Here is a 22,055-nt window from a genome sequence, read left to right as displayed (position 1 = left end):
GTTCCTGCAGCCCTTGTGAAGAAGGATTCATCTCACCTCAAACTGCAGACTGGAACCAGTCCAGTTGCAATATGAAGCCACACCAGTGCTCTCAGCCAAAGAGGGAGGCCACCGCCCAGCCACAGTGACTCTTCCCTTCCCTAAGCTCAACCTCCCTCAGAAGCCAGACTTCTGGAAAGCTTTACAAGACCTCCTCAGTCTCATAATCTCTTTAAGAGATGCAGCACCTGTGGCTTTTGAAACATTTGAAGTAACATTGGAGAAAACAGGCAGGAACAACAGAGCTTAGTAAGGTAAAAGCATAACCAGTCCCTGAATTCCATCATTCTTGATATTAATCTAAAATTGATAAAATGCTTTGCTGACTTAGAAAAGAAAATTCAGTTTTGATTTCTTCATTCTGTTGAGGGTAGTAATCCAAGCTGTATGGACAGAGAATGCTCACACAACGTACACTTTCTCTTTCAAATTTTAGTTGCTGTTTGGCAGCTCTGGTCTGCCTTTCCAGTCCCCTGTGATGTGACAAAAAGGACTATATAGTGGATATTAAGCTCAACTTTAATCCAGTCTTTCTAGCGCTCACATTGCAAAGCTGAGTGTGCACTTACATCTTCGGTTTATCTGTACCCGTACCTCTTTCTCTCTCACCACCCCCACCTCCTCCAGATACTCACACTCCCAGAGGGGAGTGTAAACAGGGCCAGAATTTGTCCTTTGGCAATTCAGAAAAATTCTGAGAAGTTCAAGAAAAAAGAAAGAAAGAAACAGACAGGGCACTATGAAATCTGCAGAAATGAAGAAGATTAAAAGTAGGAAGGACAACCTGAGCTCACTAAGAGAGAGTCTGAGCCCCCATATGTAATAGAAATTATATCTTAAGTATAAGAAAGCACAGCCCAAGCCATCCACTTTGCTATTTTCACAATCAAATTAAGGACCCTAACAATCCTGCCACAGAAAAGTTTGTCCTCTGCAAACATTCAGCTAGGTAAGATCATAGTCGCCGCTGCTGCCCATATTTCTGTAAAGGGAACATCACTCTGTCTTTGTTGCATGGCAGACTTATCAGTAGCAGGTATCATGCAAGGCCTCAAAGAGATAACAGGCATAGTATCAGCAGTGAGTGCGAGACTCTTTCTTGTGAAAGCCATTTCTTTTTCAGCAAGCTCTCCAGACATCCTACTTGAGGTGTGAAAGGCCTGGAAACTGCTACAGCCACTTCTGCTGTTTCCATTTCAGCTATCCACAGAAAAGTGACTAAAATGTTGCAGTGTGCTCTGCATCTTACTAAGAAAAATCTCAATGCTCTCACATGGCAATATTTATCCTGCACTCAAAAATACTATTGCAGTGCCAGAGCCAAAATATTTTACTGCACTCACTGCTCCTACACATGCTCCTGTGCCCATGCATCTAAGTACAGGACACAAAAGTGAGATTATTTTTGCATGGTAACATTTGGGCATTAAACATTTCCAATACTCATATGGTGAGCTCACAGGGCATTCTCCAGTACAGAAAGCATCATGGAGTCCAACAAATGCTTTAGGTCTTTGGCTCACTTTCATAGAGTAAACAAGCCTTTTCTACTTTCCATCCCCACTGCATTCAGCAGAACAAGATTCATACCAGCACAAATGTCCCTTTGTGAGTAGTTTTAATGTAATGTGTTACTGCATGAGTGGAAGGCCCTGCAATATGGCCAGGTGTCCTGCTTTCACTCTGCTGTGAGGATGCTAACCTCCAGCAGACAAGTATGGTGGGCAGACAAGAGCAAGGATGTGGTAAGCTGTCACAGTAAGATTCATAAAATCTCAAATGTATATTTTTATCCTTCTGTTTTTCACCTCTCCCTTCTTATTCTGAAATTAACAAGTATCCATCTACATGGAAAGCACACGACTCACTCTTCATGGAACAGAACTGCAGAAACACTAAAGGTGTATGCAAGACTGTTATTTCCATACTTTTGCATTTACTATGAAATACACCCTGTGCTCTTGCAGACTCATTCTCCCAAAAAAGGGCACAGGAATGATCATGGATACAATGAAGCACACATTGCTTTCACCTCCACTATATGCACCGCTTACCTTCGTTAACCGCATGAGGCTTAATAATGCAACAAGTACAGTTTGTGAATTTTGCACTGTTGACTGGTCCACGACCTCCACTGGAGGGAAAGAACAACTCCAGCTCCTGAAAACAATTGTAATTGAATACATTTTAGATTGATCTAGCTGCATACATCAGCTTCTATCATAAGTAACAACACCTGAAGGATCCATAGTCACAGAAGATAAACCTCAATTATAGATTTTTGTGCTACAAATACTTTTCCCCTATAATATTATCTCAAATACATCTTTCCCTCTCGGGCACCATTGCTACAATTATAAAAACACGATTTGAATATTTCTTGCAATGTCTTTCCTTTCACTCCTGCAATGCAATCTATTTCCACTCAGAGCATTCAAAATGCTGCTGCCACAATCGTTTGGCAGAGGTGTTCCCAGTTTTCTGAATTCTCTCTTTCACAGAATCACGGAATCATATAGGTTGGAAAAGACCTTTAAGATCATCAAGTCCAACTGTAAACCTAACACTACCAAGACCACCACTACACCATGTCCCTAAGCACCACATCTACATGTCTTTTAAATACCTCTATGGATGGTAATTCAACCACTTCCCTGGGCAGCCTCTTCCAATGCTTGATAACACTTTCAGTGAAGTAAAACTTCCTAATATCTAGTCTAAACCTCCCCTGGCACAACTTGAGGCCGTTTCCTCTCGTCCTATCACTACTTACCTGGGAGAAGAGACCAACACCCACCTCTCTACAACCTCCTTTCAGGTAGCTGTAGAGAGCGATAAGGTCTCCCGTGAGCTTCCTTTTCTCCAGGCTAAACAACCCCAGTTCCCTCAGCCGCTCCTCATAAAACTTCTGCTCTAGACCCTTCACCAGCTTCGTTGCCCTTCTTTGGACACGCTCCAGCACCTCAATGTCTTTCTTGGAGTGAGAGGCCCAAAACTGAACACAGTATTCGAAGTGCGGCCTCACCAGTGCCAAGTACAGGGGGACGATCACTTCCCTAGTCCTGCTGGCCACACTATTTTTAATACAAGCCACGATGCCGTTGGTTTTCTTGGCCACCTGGGCACACTGCTGGCTCATATTCAGCCAGCTGTCAACCAACACCCCCCAGGTCCTTCTCTGCTGGGCAGCTTTCCAGCCACTCTTTCCCTTTCCTCAGTATCTTTCCCAAATCCATGCCCATATACACATATTTTATCTTTCCCCTTTTCACATCATCTTTTCCACTATATGAGCAAAAATGCAACTACCATCCATTTCTCAGTATGTTTTCTTTCCGTATATAAAACTGACCTCCATCCCATTTGTTTACAATTTTTTTCCCTTTTGTCTTAAACAACTAAACTTTGTCTAAAATTGTTGACTCACTCCTCATGCCTTATTGACCCTATTATTTTTTTTTTATCTTACTGAATTGAAGCTGATGAACTCAATTGCTCCAATTTCTGGGATGAATCAAAAGAACCTTTTTGCCTCCAATCACTTCCTTTCTTCCCACCAGCACTATTCAGTTACCATGTAGCTTGGGTCTTAGACCATACTGAGGTGAGCTTGACAGACAGGTTTCTTTCCTCAGTGATATTTTTTTCACTGTTCACTGCCAGCTTCACACTTTTTTCAGACCATTTATTCACATATGTTACACAATCTGCCGATTAACATTAGTCAAATCCTCAAAACACAGATTCCATTTCAGACCTATTGGTCAAATTCAGTAAGAGAATTGATAAATTTCTATTTAAGGGAAAATACTGCTACCTAATCTATCTGATTTTTTCCTGCGTAACAGTGGCAGTGCTAAAGGCCATTTCCTGGAATTGTCTCATTTAATTTACTAGCTAAATTCAGAAGGAATAGACTCAGCTATCTCCCAGTCTTTAGTCCATGGCACTCTGACGATTCCTGTAATCCTCACTTGAACAATTATACAATTCGAACTAATGGACCTTTAATAGAAGGGAAAACAGTTTTTGTTTTTGTCCTGGTAAATAATCTGCATTTTAAGTGGGCATATCTGAGACAAAGGGTTCATTTCCTACATCCTTCTACTGATAAAATCCTGCATGCTTCAAAGACCTCGTCCCACTCAGTTAACTAATGTTTACTCTAAAAGAAGCAGCCAGAAAAAGGCAGCAAAATATTTACAATATTTAACACTTTGTTTTATCCATTAAAAGTCATAAAAGGAAAGTAACTAAATAATGCTGAAGGACTAGGATAATGAAATGCCAAACTATAACCACTATAACCTTAAAAAGAAAATTCTTTTCCTTTCCCTTTATTCCTGATCTAAAGAAATTCCAAAATTTGGCATGCAGAGAGACACCAGCTTAGAATATACCAGAAGCATACTTTCACTTATCATTGAGCCCCCAAAAGAACAATGCAGTCTTCCACTCTTACTGTTCAGTTTACAATACATTCATTAAATGTGGTTGAGACTTCAGTTTTCGTTCAGAAGTTTGTTTAGGTCCCTTTATCTTGTATTTCTTTCTTTTCAGCAAAGCTTCTGCAAGGTGCAGCCAACTAGTTTCCACGGCAACTGCTACACAGCCATATAATACTGGGCCTACTAAATTAGAATAGGCACAGGGGTATTTTGGTTGATTTATTGAAGACTGGTATCAGTAACACCACAAAGATGCACACACCTGCAAAAGTTCAGCAAAATAATCCCACAGTCATAAAAACGCTGCAGATGAATGGGGCCTTCAAACAGCATTTCAAAAATAATGAAATGCAAAAAGAACAACAAACTTAAGCCAAAGCACATACTTATGCTTCTAATCAAAATTTTATGCTAATAGATACTCTTTCCTACACTCTCAGTTCAAAAGACGGCACAGTTGTCATGGCAGTACACAGAAACAAACAGAAACTTTCACCCTTATATATGAAGACATCTAGCTATTTAACCAGAACTACAAAGACTTTTCTGACTATACTTCTCCTTCATCAGAAACGATCAATTTCATCCAAACTCTTTCGACTCTGTACCATCTTCATCAAGTCTGCCAGCAGAAAAAGTACTTCAGGCCCAGCATATGATTTCTTGTCAAAACCAGAGGCACATGGAGAGGATCCAGCAGCCCAGGCACAGTGCAGATAAGCAAGATGACTGCTTGACCAGCAGAAAACCACCCATGCTTTGCAGTTAGCTTGCTATGCCATGCAGCCTAACACCCAGCCAGAAGAAGAGGCTGACCAACTCTGCCCCCACCACCAGGATATAATCTCTACGTATATTTTCTAGTATACAGTACTTGTCAGCTTATTAGGTATTCTGGGGCAGGTATCTCTCCAGCTGTGCTATTGCAGCTGTTCAAATTTAAAGAGAGGAAAGACTAGGATCAAGGAAGCAACAACTGGTATCTTTTCCCTGCTGCTCTAGAGCTAAGATACCACAGTGCAATACCAGTCAATCATGAGGTAAACTTTATTTTTGCCATCATTTATCAGGATATCTACCCCACAACAATGCTCACAAATAGTCACCTCAATTCTGTAGAAATGCTGGTAATATCTATCACTCAGTCCCAGGGCTTGTTCTTAGCACTAAGGAAAGAGACACACTGCAAACAAAGTGAAAGAGAAGGAAACTCCTCAAAGTCAAGCCCACTGTATTGCCTCTCAAAACACAAAGCACTACGAAGTGGCCTGTTTTCGTAATTATTCATTCTGAACAATAACAGCAGATGAAAGTAGGCTGCAGGCAGAGGACTAGTGAGGACTGTGGAGGAGAGCAGATAAGCAAAACACAGGAGGGCACAAAAGGATTTAATTGTTTAATCCCTTTTTTTTTAAATTACCAACATTGGTAGGCTATAGGTAGATTACGCAGACTATGCAATTCACTCAATGTTTGTGATGTACAGAAGGCATTAAAAATGACCAGGCATGCTCTCCTGATCAAAGGGCCCAAGGTTCCCCTTTGTGACAGAGATAAACAAGATTTCTGTTTTCAGACAGTTTATTTTTCCATGCTAAAAAGAATCCATGAAGAATATCTAAACTAGTTCTGAACTCAAGTGGGGGAAAAAATGAGGAATTCCTGACCCAGCTGTTACCAGATAAAGTAAAAATAAATCTCAGTTAACAAACAGTCAAAAACTTACTTGAGCAGCTGAAGCAACCGAATCTGGGCCATGAGCTGCATTTCTTAGGCCATCATGTCCAAAGTTCGCTCTAATGCTGTCTGGTGCATCAGTCTGAGCCACTGCAGAGTTTGCTGGCCCCAGTAACGTTTTCCATTTACAAACTGCATCATCTCCTAAGATTTCCATAGCAACAATGGGACCACTTGTTATAAATTGGAGAAGCTCACTGCAAAATGGAAACAGCACATGGTGATCCACACTACAAATTAAAACCAACAAAAACATATGAACCAGTGCAGATGCTCAGAACTAAACTCAGCAAGGCCTTGAGCAACCTGATCTAACTTTGAAGTTGGCTCTGCTTTGAGGAGGAGGTTGGACTAGGTCATGTGCAGACACTCCCTTCTTATTATGGTTGTAGAAGAAGAACCAGATAATACAAACTCACTCAAGCTACTCTGTAGTATATTAGATTTCAAAAGAATTTTTAAAAGATCAGTACTGGCAACAGTGAAAGAGACCCTGCTAACCATTTATCTGACAAGAACGATTCCTGACAAGAACGATTCCTAAGCATGTCTCTTCTGCACAGCAGGATTTCAGGATTCTCACACATGACCTATGTGTGTCCCTTACTGACACAACTTCAGCACTGCTGTCAGGATGGATTGCTCCACTTCCCTGTGGATCTCTCCCGTGGATTTTGCCCTGCCAAAATCCAAAGTAGGAGAGAAGGGAGAAGCAACATTTGGAAAGTTTGCAGGGGAGAGGGGACTTAACCATGAAGTGAGTTATCACATCCTGGCATAAGCAGAAGTCAACTGATTTTAATGGGATGAATCTGAGTAAGGAGAAGAGATTGTCAGGAGCAGCCTGCCTCCTGTCGTGACCACCTCACTTACATGGAAAACATCCACCCAAAACTGGAAACCTAAATGTTCTATTTAAAAACTAAACAAAACACCATAACTCTAATTCTATATCTTTACAAAACACGCATACTAACAACCCTACCTTTTCACTGTGTAGGCTGGACAGAACCAACAAAGGTGAAAGTTGACTCAATGCTTTTTGTACTACTTTCTTAAAAAAAAGAGCTTTACACACTTAAAATTGTGGATGTGTATGCTTCTCCAACCATCTTCTTCCTAATGATCATTTATGCAATGATCAGTGGGAAAGAAGAGAAATCCTACTAGCTCTTTGCTAAAGGAACAATATTAAAACTATGCAAAGTTACATAAACATAAAGGGAAAACAGGGAAAAGCTATTGGAACTCAGGTTCTGTTGGTCAGACTGCTTGTTTAGGATACAGTTAAATGGCTTACACATACATACACCCAAGAAAACAGCAATTTCTACAACACTGTTTACTGTGCAGACTAATCCTGAATATTAAATAAACTTCAAAAATTAAATTCTTTAATAGAAAAACATTATTTTCCAAACAAGTAGAATTGCTATTTTTCCCTACTATTCACTAGACTTACATTGACTAGTGAACTTGCAAACTAAATCTGAATTTAAAGACAAGTAATACAATGCTAAATATAAATGAGTCAGAGATTTTACATTTCACTGCCTTGAAGATTCTTGTTCTATTTGATTTGTAATGCTTTATAACCATTTGTTTCTAATTTAGAGAAAAATCCTATACAGAAGATGTAGCCAATAGGACTGTAGGATGGGAAACAGGCACATCACAGTGGACAAAGGATACCGTTCCTCAGATAATTACCATTAGTGTAGACAGACATCTGTGAAATAACACTACAGGCAAAATTCTTGCTTATTTATCAACATATTCAAGCAGGCTTACTCAGCAAAGAAAAGGCAATTCTAAATCTTCTTCTGATCTCCAACATGGTCAGACATAGCCTGGGGCCATGTCTCTGTGAAGGGCTTGAGTTTGGACCCACAGTAAATCAGCTGCTGTTGCAGGAGAGCAGCTAGCAGATCCTAATACTCAAGCACTTCATGTCAGTACTGAAACGAGGCCTTTTGACCAAGTCAGCACAAACCCAGGTTCCAACATGGCTGAAAAACACAAGGCAGACCTGTACCCTCTTCCTAAAAGAGGCAGACTTCCAAATCCAGAGGGAGGAAAAGAAAGTTGTTTGTTGGCACTTTCAGGCAAAGTAGAAACGACACAATCTCCGGGTCATAAGCATCAATCTGGTCAGTTATGGAAAGACTAAGGTTTTTCATGTTAGGTGGAGCAGTCTAGCATCATGGAAGTTTGACGTTTTGCCCAAGGGTAGCAGTACAGTAAACAACTGCCCATGCAGTATCCTTTCAGTTACTTATGATTTGGGGTACTCGCTATCAATTCTCACAGCTAAGTGTTCCCCCCTAATTCTCATTACCTGCAAACTCCACCCTGATCCTGAAGATGCTCCTTCCCTTGGCTTTGAAGTTTCACCTTGCTAGGAGCATTTTCACTTCTGACAGATCAAAGACATTCCCCTGATATCATCAGGCTGTAAAGACTGTGAGTTAAAACCCTGAATAGCTGAAATAAGGATCTATCCCTGGAGGAAGATGAACAGGGTGCATACTTTGCAAAAGGCTCCACTCAACTAAGACAAGTTCTGATTTTCCCATGGTCCTGCAGTACCAAACAGGGTAAATGAATCCTGTGGATTCAATAAATGAGTTTGATACATGTCAAGCTGAAACTGATATACCTACTTATAAAAGGGTTTTGATTGATGATCTACGTAGAAATCAGCTGCTTCTTTTCTGGAAGAGTAAAAAGACATAGATATAGATGTATAGATATAGACATATACACACACATATATATATATATAAACACTAAACACCTCACTCCACCCCCACATCCTCCCCCCACAAAAACCACAAACTATCTTCTGACTTTTTCTGGTCTCTGTGATTTTGCTCTCTTTACTGAAAGAAATTACCTGCATGTTTTTCAAATAACAGATTCCAAATATGAACAAAGGCGTAGTTCTGTCATCTGCAATGGAACTTTTTACATCTCTCTCCCATTTGCAGTCCAGACTTAAGCCCAATATTGCCAGAGGAAAGAAATAACCTCAAGAAGAACCTAAGAATTTAATTTTCCTAACCTTGACAAATATTTGAACAGTCACAGCTTTCTCCAGCTTTTTTATCAAAATGACCACCTGCTCATTGGAACTGAATAATTCCTGGTTTGCTGCTTTCAGTTCAGTGTAAGTATGAGCCATTCAAAATTTAAAAAATCTTCATCGACCATACAGCTAATGTGCTTTCCTTCCATTTCATAACTAAGGCAGTAACATGATTTAAAAATTATGCTAGTCACAGGAACTCTTGCAATCTCAAGCTTCAAACCTACACTCTGCAAATAGCCTAAAGTTTTTGCTTACAATTCACTATTTCACCAGAAAATCCTCTTCTGAAACTAATTCACCAAATAATTTTGGAAAGCAAATATGAAAAAGGTATGCAAACAGATTAAGTATTATCATTTCTGAAGGCAAAGAAATATTTGAGGGATATATTTCTGAAACAAATTGAGTTCTACTACTCAGTTAAGAATTCCTATTGCAATAAATATAAAACTGCAGTTGTGCTGTATAACTTAGTTCCTTCTTAATTTCATCTCTCTCATTGGTTCTCTGCTTTTAAAGAATGGAAAACAGTATTCGTCTGGGAATAATAGACTGAACGGACATATAATTAAATGAAGATACTAGAGAGCTGACCTATCAAAGCAGGTGCCTGCCTTCACTTTCACATCTTGGCTACAATTTTTACAGAAGGCATGAGTCTACTTAACAGTGATTGCCAGACAAATTTCAGTAATAATCCCTTTAAAGAAAGCAGTAGATGATGATGCTGGTTTGGACAAGCATGCTTGCAGAGATCTAAGGGTAGAAGACTTTGGCAAAGCCACAGTTCTATCATTTTATACTAGCACAGTCCCAAGAAACAAAGTATATAGTATGCAGAGAAACCACAAATACTCAAAACATTATTTTAAATATATCCAGTATCACAGCCCAATCTTGTGCTTATTAATAATTATTTTCAATTATACAAGACAAGCAGAAATTTTTATATAGCAACAGGCAATAAAAGTTCAAGTCTCAAAGTTTCTTCCCTTCAGTGTGAGTCAACTCTAAAGCACGTGACTTGGCTCAACAGCTCTTCAAGTTCTCAGACAGACACTGAACCACCCAACACAAGACTCCAGAATCAAATCTCTCAGACTGCAGGACAGTAAGCCAAATAAAGCTGGCTTGAAAGACATTGTGAATTGTAAATCAGCATTAGAAACCTGAAACTCACAAACTGGAGTTGTTTGAGGGAGGATCTGGGACCAGTATCATCAAACATTGCAGCAGGTGAATGCAGAAAGAGGAAGAAGTCATGTAGTTGTTTTACCAGTATTTCAGAAAGCCAAAAAGGTTTTGAGGTAGGGGAAAATTGTTCCTGACCTCACACAGAAACCATAAGAACACATTAAAATGCTATTATGTAAGACATATAGCTTTTCTATTCAAAGACATATTGTATATAAGCAGGTTTGGCAAAGCAGCAATGGAGAAACAGTGCAGTAACTTTGAGGAAGTCTTCTAGGGTAAATTAATTATGTTTTCTTTCCTCCACAGCATGCCTTTTTTTAAATCTTGTGGCTCAATGAGATAAGTGGAGAACAGTGAAGGCTGGGGGGGATTAGGAAGATGCACGAGTAAAATCTGTCCAACCTGCAACAACATCAGAACGTCACTTGCTTTGCCTGGGACTTCCAGTCATTAAAAAGCAAACAAGTTTGGGTTCTGAGCGCACAAATTAAGACAACAGATTTACTGAGAGTGAACAAACCAACTACTTTAAAGACAACACTGTTATAATCAGCAATATTATTTGTATCAGGAAGCCATGAGGTGAGGACATACAGACATGTCAGTAGGAGACACCGCTGAATTGCTAAAGCTACATTAGTCACCTTGGATTCATAGAGAGACATTACATATTTAATCACCCATAGTCATTTGCACATAACTTTTTAATACTTAGCTTAATTCTCTACATGTTTTCAGAAACCTACATGATTATGAAACTGATGAGTCTTCCCTCTATTACTCACTGGAATGGATTTGATGTGTGGAACAACACAGGATAGCTTCAGAGAATGTTCTTAACTGCAAAAATAATATTTAGATACAATAGAGCTAACCTTAAAAATTCCTTACCTTGAAAGCACCATCATTTTGGCCTTTGTTATTGTAAGTCCTGCATTAATAATGATATCAATTAATTCTCCAATCTTGGGCATTGCATCAGGTTTAACCAAAGCCAGTGTTCTGGGGGGGGGGGAGAAAAGTAGAGAGATACAGTCAACACTACTTTCCTCAGAGCATTTGGTGTGCATGGTGAATTTATATTCAGACAAAAAAACATCACAACAAAGAGAGAAATTCTGCCACAGTCAAACATCCTAGTCCCAGTGTCTCATCAATTTCCACACTGTTCTTGAATGCCTGCACAAGGCATTATTCTGATAAGAAAGAGCTTTGCGCATTACAATTTCCTTGGCTTTCTAACCCAAGGCAGCCCACAGTGTTCCACCAGCAGTCATTATTTACTGGCTTCTCCCTTCACTCTCAGAGCAAACACTTTGACCACTTCTTCCTTAGCTAGTGTATATCTCTATAGCTCCTCACTCACGGCTCTGGGTTAGAACACAACTGATTTGTTAATGTCTCTCTGTGCTTGCTCAGCTCCCTTTTTTCCTAATGTTAATCATTATATACATAAAAATGAAGCTGTTAAAATACCCTATTTAAAAATACTACTTAAAGATGTGCCTCTTCCATGAAACTCCAAGTGAAATTATTGTTTTATTCTTACTTTTAAAATATTTGGAGACCTCAGTGAGAAAAAGGTTCTATTGTGCTTGGTACAGTACAAACACTTCATGGTATACAAACTGCATGCCAAATAGCTGACACTGTTAATAGACACAATTAAAGGTTGGCAGAGGAGGTATTACGTCTCTTACCCGGACTGACAGCTATATTCTAAGTGAGACCAATCCAAAAATCTCTACACTCTCCCCCACATCTTTGTTTCCAAGTACATCCTGTCTTCTCAATAATTATCTTTTTATACTGTACATCCCCAAGGCCAGGACTGTTTTATTAGTGCGCTTTGCATAGCATCAAGTACACCATCAGCACTAAACATATTATTAATCAAAAATAACAAGCACAAAAAGAAGGTCTGTAAAATAACATTTTCTATTTGCATTAATCTTGTGGTGAGTCAGCTTCAAATGTGCTCAGCTTACAAATCAACAGATTTATTCAACCCTGTATCTCAGAAACTCCACGTCTCTGACAATCCTAAAGAGCTCTTTCCATCTTCTACACTGTTTCCAATAATGAAGGCTACCCAAGATAGAATTTTATATTGCAGTACCTCCCTAAATGAAAGGCAAATAATTGCAAATTTCTCATTTTATATACCAGCATAGCATGGAAAGCAGCCTTTAAGTCAGCAGCAATATATTCTAGCCAGGGCAAATATGCTGAGGTTACAGGAGATGGATGAACTTCCACTACATTTACTTTGAACCTTAAGTGACCCCAGATTGACAGATGCTTTGGGAACAAGAGGGCCTATCTGTTTCACTGCAAATCTAAAGGATGGGAGATGTTAGGACCAGGAAATGTAAAGAGGAAGATTTGAACGTATGTGACATTTCATCTGAAATTAAGGGAGAGACATAGATGACCTTCAGAGCTCAGAAACAAACAGAGATTTCCTGAAGCATCACGAAGCTCATATACATGGGCCAGCTTAGGCCCAGACCCATTGGGAAATATGACACAAAAAGACTGATGGACTAAGGGTGTAGCCAGAAACTGCAGGAGAGTAGTTAACCAAGCCTATGCTTCAGTCCTTTGCAGTGCAAACTAAAGTTGGCTTAGCCCTATCTTCAGATCAGGAAAGGCTGACCTCTGGCCAACATTCAGCACAGTTTGCCAGCATACTCCACGCAGCCTACAGCCTGTAGCCTGTTCCCCTCTTCCCCAAGGATTTCACAGCTCCACCTCATTTTGTGATATTATTTATCATATGACAGGGTGTGCCACGTGCATTGAGGCACATGAGGGGGAGCAGCTGCATGCTTGACCGATGACACGTACCCACCCGGCCACACAATGCATGACCTGCACCCTCGCATAAGAGGTTCTCAACTCTGTCATTTACCATGAACAGTAAGGATTAAACCACTGGAACAAGATCACCAGTGCTGTTTGCATTTCCTTGAGGAATACTTTTTTGAGTCTATGCTATTACACAGGCTATTTGAGACAGACTGCTAATGCTAAAAATAAATCAACCCTTACTTTTCTAATTTCAAGCTTTCTAGTAAAACTGTAATTCCTACCAATATGTAATGAAATATTGCATTATGAAGCAATTTGCCTAGAAGACATTAATTCAAACTGCAATGAGCAACTCTTATAACATCTTTTCTCCAACACTGACATACAAGCTTTAACATTTCAGTGTGAGCTTCTCAGAGGTATGCAGGATAAGAAAAGTATAATTCAGGATGCTAAAGACTGTTTCTGAGATTGGATTTTGATTCATGTGCCCCATTTTTAGTTTTAATTAGGAATATGTTTCTTGTGGTTTGACATGATGCAGTCTGCAAAGTACAGTTTGAAACAGTTTTATGTCTAGGAACAAAGGAGAAAGAATGAAAATTAAGCTAATTTGCTTACATTTTCAGAGGGACTGTACGACAGTACTGCAATGAGTACTGAAACAACAGAAGATGGGAACTGATCAAAGGAACGGTGCACAAAGCATGCTGTGGCTATGCTTTTGAGATCTACTTATTTCTAATAATAGGACTGTTGCATGTGCAGTAGCTTATGTCTTGTAGGGGAAGAAACACTGATTATGTCAATGACTAGAAGCGTAAGAACAACATATCCCAATCCAAAAAGAATTCAAGTATTTCCGGTTGAGTCGCAAGCTTTCTAACACCATTTTCAAAACCAGTGATATTAACTGACTCTAAGTATAGTCTACTTAGATAGGACACACTAGCCAGACAAATGTTTACCTCAGGTTACAACCACCCAGGATCACAAGTGAAAGACCACAGAAACAGAAATGCCCATCACATGCCATTGATTCCTTATGTGGTACACTCTAAGTAAGCACATGCTTACTTACCCATTTTAGTCACTGTTTGTGACAGTTTCCTTATGATACACTGGAAGGGGAGCAGGGAAGAAGAACACTCAAATATGGCTGTATTTAAAAAATAACCCAAGACTTAAGAAACGTAGGTGTAGAAACTGAAACTCCATAGAACTGTCTTAATAATTTTACCCAAATTCTAGAAGGGGCCTATGCAAATCTAGCCTCTTTTTACATATCTATTTTGTACCTCATGTACCTAGAGTCACATTCACTTGCTTTACTGACAAAAACAAAGGTCCCTAATTCAAAACGTTCAAGATATTTTTATATACATTCCTCAGTCTCCCTCAAAGGCCTTTGCTGAACCTGTCTGCATACATACTCAGTGACCAAAGAATGTATTTCCAAAGTCGAACTAAGCTGCTAATAGTCCTGTACAGCACAAAGGCAAGAAAAAGGCAGGGAAACATTCTGCCTCATACAATATCCTTAAAATTCTTAATAGAATTCCAACTACAGATTATTTTAGGAATTATCACATATTGCAGAAATCTTACTATATCTATTTAACTAACAACTGCCACAAAACCTGCTAGAAACAGGCCCAAAAGACAGATACCTCATATGCAACTGTTTTGCCCAAGGACTCTTTTAATATGACCCTGCTTACCCAGTGAAAGCTTCTGTGAAGAAACTGGATTTTGAGGATCCCTTGTCTGTTTAAGACACCTTTCACTATATTCCTTTGGGCTATTCTGAATATGTAACACCACTTGCATATCTATGTTATCTTTCAGCCGACATTCCTAAAATGTTTTCCAAACAGCTGACATGTCATAAATTCCCTTCCCTCCTTTTGTAGAGCAGTACAAAAATTCACCCCCTCCCAGGACCACTTCATTGACACAACTATAGGGTTGCTGTGTAGACAGCAACTTCCCTTACAAGAAGAAAATGTCATTTTATCGCAAGCTGCCTTTTCTTGGTATAACTGCATCAGCACCAGGGCTTATGCTTGTTTAGCAGAGCAGGAAACACACAACTACAAAAAGTTACATTGATATAAAAACCATAAACAAGACAGACGTAATCTACCCAAGGCTCCACTGAGGAACAGAGAGAGCAGCCACATATACAGAAGCCATCCTCTGGAGTTCACCTCCTTTGCTACTCTTTCACCACACCCAACTCCAGCTTGAAGAAAAATTACCAGAACTCCTTCTGGAAAGACATTATGGCAGTCATTTCCATGGCAATGTTTTCGTGAGGTTAAGACAAAGATGTGTGTTAAAACTTGCAACTCTTCCCGTATGTCTGCTTATGTACAACTCTCCAAAAAGTGTTCAAAATAAGCCCAGTTAGTGGGAGGGAGCAAGAAAGTAGGTGAATAGGGCTCACTGGAACATCATGCCTAAGAAAATATTCTGTGTTCTCTTCAAAAAAAGCTGGAGCAAATTATCAAAATTTATTATTTTGCAAATTCAGATATTATCTGCACTGCAGTCAAACCAGATTTAAATTCCTTGTAAACTGATCTTATTGTCATTTTATTAAGTCTCTCCTGATATTTTTGTTCTTGTATGGGCTCTTAAAGTCTTTTTCAAAGCAAGTGTTTCAATCAAAAAGAGATGATGAGTCTTATCTTCATCCATTATAAACCAAATTCGTCTTAACAAACAAGCCTATAGGTTTTATTGGCATTCTCACTCTATACTTCCTGTCCTTATGCACACAGAGTTTAGGAGATGCTGAAAAAACTCTCAGCAAAAATCCTCCATATTGGGAAAACAATGGAGAATGGGAATGGGCCTCTTTCACTCCTGTTCCTACTGTTTTCAGTTACTACTACTAACACAGAGTAGATCTGATTGGTAAGGCACTGGGCTTCTGCACAGATCCCAGAGAGACAAGCACTAGTTCCGCAAGATCCAGGCCTTTCGAAGCCAGCACACATCAGGGTTACCATATCAATGCTGTCCCAAGAGAATCCACAAATCACAAGAATCCTACTGCTGCCTGCCCTGGAGGAGTAACAAAGCTGAATAGGACCCCCTATTTTCCTCCTCCTGCTCTTCTCTCCCAAGAGACCTAGAGAAGGCACCAGTTGACACCATGGAGAAGCTGGCCTTACAGATTTATCAGGTGACAGTGGCAGTCATGGGTTTGCCCACAAGCAGGGGCCACTTTGCTTCTCTCCAACTATCAGTATGCCAGATCACTTCAAACTGCACGCAAACTCATAGCTATCTCCTCCTGTCCCCACAGTACAGAAAACTTCTCATTTCCAGCAAAGACCAACTACTTTGAAACCCCAACCACAAAGGAAGATTTAAAAAAACGTGCTTTCTTACCTCTCTTTGCGGCTCCCCAGCTTGCGGGCTGTATATTGATCCCCATAGTCCACTAAGGATAGATGACGGGAAAAAACAGTAATTTTGTTGCCCACAAATAAATCCTCAAGGTGTAAGCTCTCATACTTGGTGCGCTTCAGAAAGGTGCGACGGTTCTTCACATCATACTGCAGAGGAAAGAAGATTAAAATCTACCATAGCAAGAGATTTAAGCTGCGGGCAAACTCAACGTAATTTTTACTCTACCTTCAGAAATTTCCACAGTATTGTGGGATTGAATCTGATCACTACATTGATTTAATTCCTAACCCTTTGAACTTACAGGTGTATCAGGAAAGCTTAGAAGACTAAACCACAATTACAAATTTATTACATTTAAATTGTCTCAGGCTGACAGCTATCTTTGCATTTTTATTTTATCATTTGCTTGTGCTAATTCAAGCTGTGATAAATGGTTCAGATGATTAGTGGATACTTCTGCCCAGTCTCACTAAGAGTTCCCCCTAGCAGATCTATGCTGTTTCATAGACCAATGGCTTGCACCGGGAATGATCAAGATACACACTGTGGCAGGTCTTCTCTTCAGGGCATCATTCCAGTGATACTATGCTTTATCTGACTGCATAAGACCCAGATTTAGGGATGGATGGATGATTGCAACACTAGGTTGAGATGTTCTCACTGCCTAGAGCTGCAAGCTCAAAAGCCTGTCAAGACAATTCAGCTGTATGTCATCATTCCAAGCAAGAAGCAAGACATTAATGTGTAGTTTTCTGGGTGGGCTAGCAAAGCACAAAAGGCAACCTGCTGAACAGTTTCTTCACTGCATGTAGATATTACAGATGCCTTCAGTTTCCTGGGGAAGTGGTATCCTATGAAAGGAAGAGTTTTGTCCTCCTCAGGCCAAACTTCCCCTTCTCCGTCTTGAATTACATGTACTGTGCTCCATTGCAATGCTATATAGACTAGAATAGCATTAAAAGAAAGAACATCATTCCCACAAATTTTGGAGGAAAAAAAAATTAAAAGCAAAATTACATACTCCTCCATGTTCTGAAATGCGTGAATACATTTCTCTCCTGTTAGAAGGCTAGAAGAATTGTAAGTTTTTCCAGAATAGCCAAAACTGTTCAGATCAGAGAATATGAATTATTTTGTTACTTCCTTCTGCTGAGGCAGGATTATAAGGAAGAATCCTTCCCTGCTGAAATGTCTTTAGCCCCTCACACATGCTCCTACTAAGTGTCCTCTATTCAAGTGTGGTAGGGAATGAAAAGACAACATGCTGGGGGAAAAAAAAAAAAAATCACTTGAATTCAGCTAGTTGTTTTTTCCCGGACTTTGCCAGGAAGCCTATTAACTGTCTTGATCATATTCAAATTCTTCAATATCTTGACTAAAAATCTGAACATTTCCTTGGTTATTTCACTAACAATTGCTAGAAAGGCACCCCGAGCTGCTTCCTTCTTCTCAAGCAGAAGATAAAGGTAGGGAGGAGGCATCTACCTGTGTTAAAGAATTCTTCTTTAGAGTGGAATTTTGGATCTGTTTAGAAGACCTTTTTATAAAGCAAACGGTAAACCACAGCAGAAGAAATGTAAGACTGTTTGGAATGTTCTCCTCCTGCCCATGTACATGTAGAAGTAAATTGCCCAAAACAAAATAGTTCTCTGTTAAGAATCTGTCCTTTTTAAAGATTTCTTTTCTCTTTTTAGGAAATCTCCTGCAGAAAGAAAAGTTGTTCCGTCTTTAAGAATTTCCCATGAGAGTTATTAACTATGGAAAATTCAGAGAATAGGGCATCTCTTTGTCAAGAGATCCAGTTTGGTCATAAAAGCTGCTTGCTGTCCTTGGACAAAAGCCTATGCTGTCTTCTTCCAGCTGCAAAGCAAGCTGAAAACTTGTCTCAGTATTCCCACTGTCACTTTTCTTCACAGGAACCAAGACATGAAGGACTGAGAAAGAAAAGGAAAGCTGAGGACTTCACATAACACAAGCCTTCAACAGCTCTGCTCCACCCTCAGCTGAGGTGTGTGATAAAGGAGAGCTATTGTCAGGGAGGTGGGAAAGGGGATAAAACATCTTCCTCATAAGCAGGGAGAAGCTGGCTCATATCCACTACCTCCCTTCTCCTCAGATACATCAGAGGTAGGAGCAGGCTGTCATCTGCTCAGGAAGATACCAAAAGATGCACAAGAATTAGACAGTAATAAAGAAAGAATCACCAAATTCTGCAGAAATTAAAAAAAAAAAATCCAGAAGAGAATTCTAAATTTAATCTCTGTCCACAAACTCACCCCCAAAAGTGATTTTGAGATATTCTTTCTAGAGAGGTGTTACCTGCATTTTTGCTTTTTTAACTGCTGTCCTGATCACACACAGTCCATATACACTCATGACTGTGTACACACCATACTATCTTAACCTAAGAGCACACTAGCAAAATGCAAAAGTCTACCAAGCCATAGATATTTGATACTGAATGCATTAAGAAGCTCAAGAACACCTTGAAAGCTCTTGGTTTTGAGATGTCTAGGTGAAATGAACAACAATTTTGCCAGCCCACACATGGTTGTGTAGGAAGATTATTACGGCTCCTGACTGATTAGCTAAACTGTCTCTGGGAAATAAAAAATAAAAATCCTCACATTTTGACAACTGTGCACACACAGACATCATACAAAGAACGAACTTAAAAGGGACAACATCATGATAGATTTTGTTTAAAGCGACTATCAGTAAAAAGTGCAAAGTGCATCTCCTCACACAGGTGAGTACCATGGTTTCAGTGAGCAGTAGTTTGGGTAAGAAAAGGCAGATTCCACTAGCTTTCTTATTTCTGCATTTGGTATTTATAGCAGGAAAACTAAAATTTGATAACAAAATTACTAAGTATGAATGTCCAAATCTAGGCTATTCTCAGACCCTTAGGTCTTCATTAAAAAATGGAAAAGACTAGTCCAAACCATTCACTCATTCCTGAAAGGAAGCACAAAGCATTGGTATGATTATCTTTACAGTACATATTACATTTTTATATATATGCCTGCTATTGCAAAATGCTTGTTTTAACCTGCTATCAATAAACAATGGGGATTAGTTGTATGAACCAGAAGTCAGAAAGGTCTGTGCAAGCACTACTGATGGAAAAATTTTGATCCTGTCTGAAACATTCTGCCTTTCATTAAAACCAAATTAAGAGCAATTTACCATTTCCTGTACTTTGATAAGACTCTTTCACATTTTACTCTTCAGAAACTTCTGGAATTCCTGCTGAAGCTTATTCCCCTGTTTGGAATCAGCTTCAATTTTTGTTTCTCAAGCAGTAGGTCATTGTTGCTGAGTTTCAGTTCTGAAACCCAAGCAGAAATTGAATGAAAACAGATTTGTGAAAATGAATCTCTCCATGCCAAAGCAAGCTTTAAGAAAAAAAAAATCATAAACGTGGAAGCTCTTCCACATGCTTCACTGTGAACTTGTATTTTTGCCTTTCTTTTAGTTTTAGAAACAGAGCAAGATATGTCTTAAATTACATTTTCCTTACCTGGAAAATTAATAGGCATAGGCAGTGGCCTGCCATTTTACAAACTGTTTAATTGGATATTACACTTATGACAATAGACTTTTTTCTTTTATTCTTACCATCTCAACTGATCCATCCTTTGGGTAATACAGAAGTTCATAACGCCGAAAGAGTGAAGCATTTGGGTCATACCATTCAGCAGTGAAAGCAAATCTGTCATCTTGACTCTGGAAAAAGAAAAGGGAGGAAAGGGCTATTACAGAAAGCATACATGTTTTATACATAAAAACACACAAACAAAAACTTCCTTGCATTTGTTATCAGAAAAGTAAAAAAAAAACACTAGTAAATGCACGTGCACCCTCTGTATATCATCTTCTACTTACCACAGCTGGTGATATCTTTTCACTTGTTAGCTATCATCCTTTAAGTATGATGGAAACAGCATGGCAGTTTTCCAGGCAACCTCAAAACTTATTCTGATTTCATCAGTCATGAAATGTGGACTGTTGCAGAAGTTGTTGCTAGACTTCTTAACTTTGTGAAAGTATTTTATTTACTTTCATTTGTTAAAAAGAACGTGTTTGCTCACAACTAAATTACAGAATCTTAACACACTTTCTACACATCCTACAAGAAAACACTTTCCTCTTCCTGAGCAGTCATATCTGAACTCCTGTTAATGATGAGATAAACATATTCAAGTTAAGGACAACTTTAGTTTGATTCACTACTTAACTTCCTGAAAATTACATAAAGCATAAATAGCCCAATCTCATTACAACTCATTTTCTGCCCCTAAGGAATGTGACAAGAAAGCTAGACTGCAATAATTCTAAAACTGTAGCTACACACGTAGTAGCTTCTCGCCACTCCTCATCCTTCAGAGGATAACCCCCTACAGGAAAGTAAGCACAAAGGCGATGCAATGCGTGTGGACGTGCAGTTCTAACACTTCTTAGTGGTACATGTTTGTTACCTATGGGCAATGCAATATCAGTTATTTGATAGCTGTTAGATGGAGCTCTGAATTTTTATTTTCCACACCTCCTCTAAATCTGGTTGCTACTCTTGAAGGTAAGCATGGTCTTGTCCCAGGCATTCACTCTTTAGATGTATCTGTACTCTTCTTACACATCTTAAACATTTAGGTACCACTGGGATTTCAAGTTGAAGCTATGCAGGACTTTTTAGTCTTTCAGATTTTAGAAAACAGTAACATTTTAGTTGTTTCAAAGACTGCTCAATAAGCAACAGGACAGAAAGAGTTCCTGTGGGCTTCCATGACTATTCTAGAACACCAGCAGGAAAAGAATCGTAATCATTTTCTGAGTGAGTGCAAGCCTATAGACATATAGACATTTTAAAAAAACCCCTAAACCAAACCAAATCAAAAAACCCCAAAACAACAACAGTGATCTCGCTTTTGTTGTCAGTGCATTTTTTCTTTCAGCATCTTCAGCTTAAAACTGACTTACAACTAAGTGCTTTTGCAGGTTGAAGTCCTAACACAAGCAGCATCAGAAGGAAAGAATGAGATAATGAAGAATAATTTCAGAATTTTTCAATGTGATGAATACTTGTACCTGTTCAGTTACTATCATGGCAAGTGCCCCACCCTCCTGTCAGCCCTTACGGTATCCCTACACTGCAAAACGAAGATACGATTATATGACAGAAAGACTTACGCAGTGGGGGCAGCACAGTGCTCTGTGAAGGATGCAAAGCTTTCATGTCTAACTGTAGAAGTCTGTACAGCACTGAAAGCCTTATTTACATGAGCTACTTTAACTTCTGTGCTATC

General features: G+C 39.3%; 1 protein-coding gene across 5 annotated transcripts in view; it reads right to left on the bottom strand.

Moving 5' to 3' along the window:
- The window catches only part of NME7 (NME/NM23 family member 7), a 94,405-nt gene that overhangs the window by 54,950 nt on the left and 17,400 nt on the right, over positions 1-22,055 (bottom strand). For 3 of the 5 annotated variants that reach the window (XM_072882750.1, XM_072882759.1, XM_072882777.1), the window contains 6 exons: positions 20,371-20,478; positions 16,729-16,895; positions 11,404-11,514; positions 8,888-8,938; positions 6,214-6,421; positions 2,094-2,199 (listed from right to left, as the gene is read on the bottom strand). In XM_072882750.1, the coding sequence (XP_072738851.1) occupies positions 2,094-2,199; positions 6,214-6,421; positions 8,888-8,938; positions 11,404-11,514; positions 16,729-16,895; positions 20,371-20,478 (751 nt within the window). Of the gene's footprint in view, positions 1-2,093; positions 2,200-6,213; positions 6,422-8,887; positions 8,939-11,403; positions 11,515-16,728; positions 16,896-20,370; positions 20,479-20,637; positions 20,701-22,055 lie in introns of those variants that run through there. The other 2 variants (XM_072882768.1, XM_072882787.1) reach the window with 2 other exon arrangements.

Source organism: Ciconia boyciana, chromosome 1 (genome assembly GCF_034638445.1).
Source record: "Ciconia boyciana chromosome 1, ASM3463844v1, whole genome shotgun sequence".
Taxonomy (NCBI): Eukaryota; Metazoa; Chordata; class Aves; order Ciconiiformes; family Ciconiidae; genus Ciconia; species Ciconia boyciana.
The sequence above is the reverse complement of the archived record's forward strand: the minus strand, read 5'-3'. Positions and strand labels throughout refer to the sequence as shown.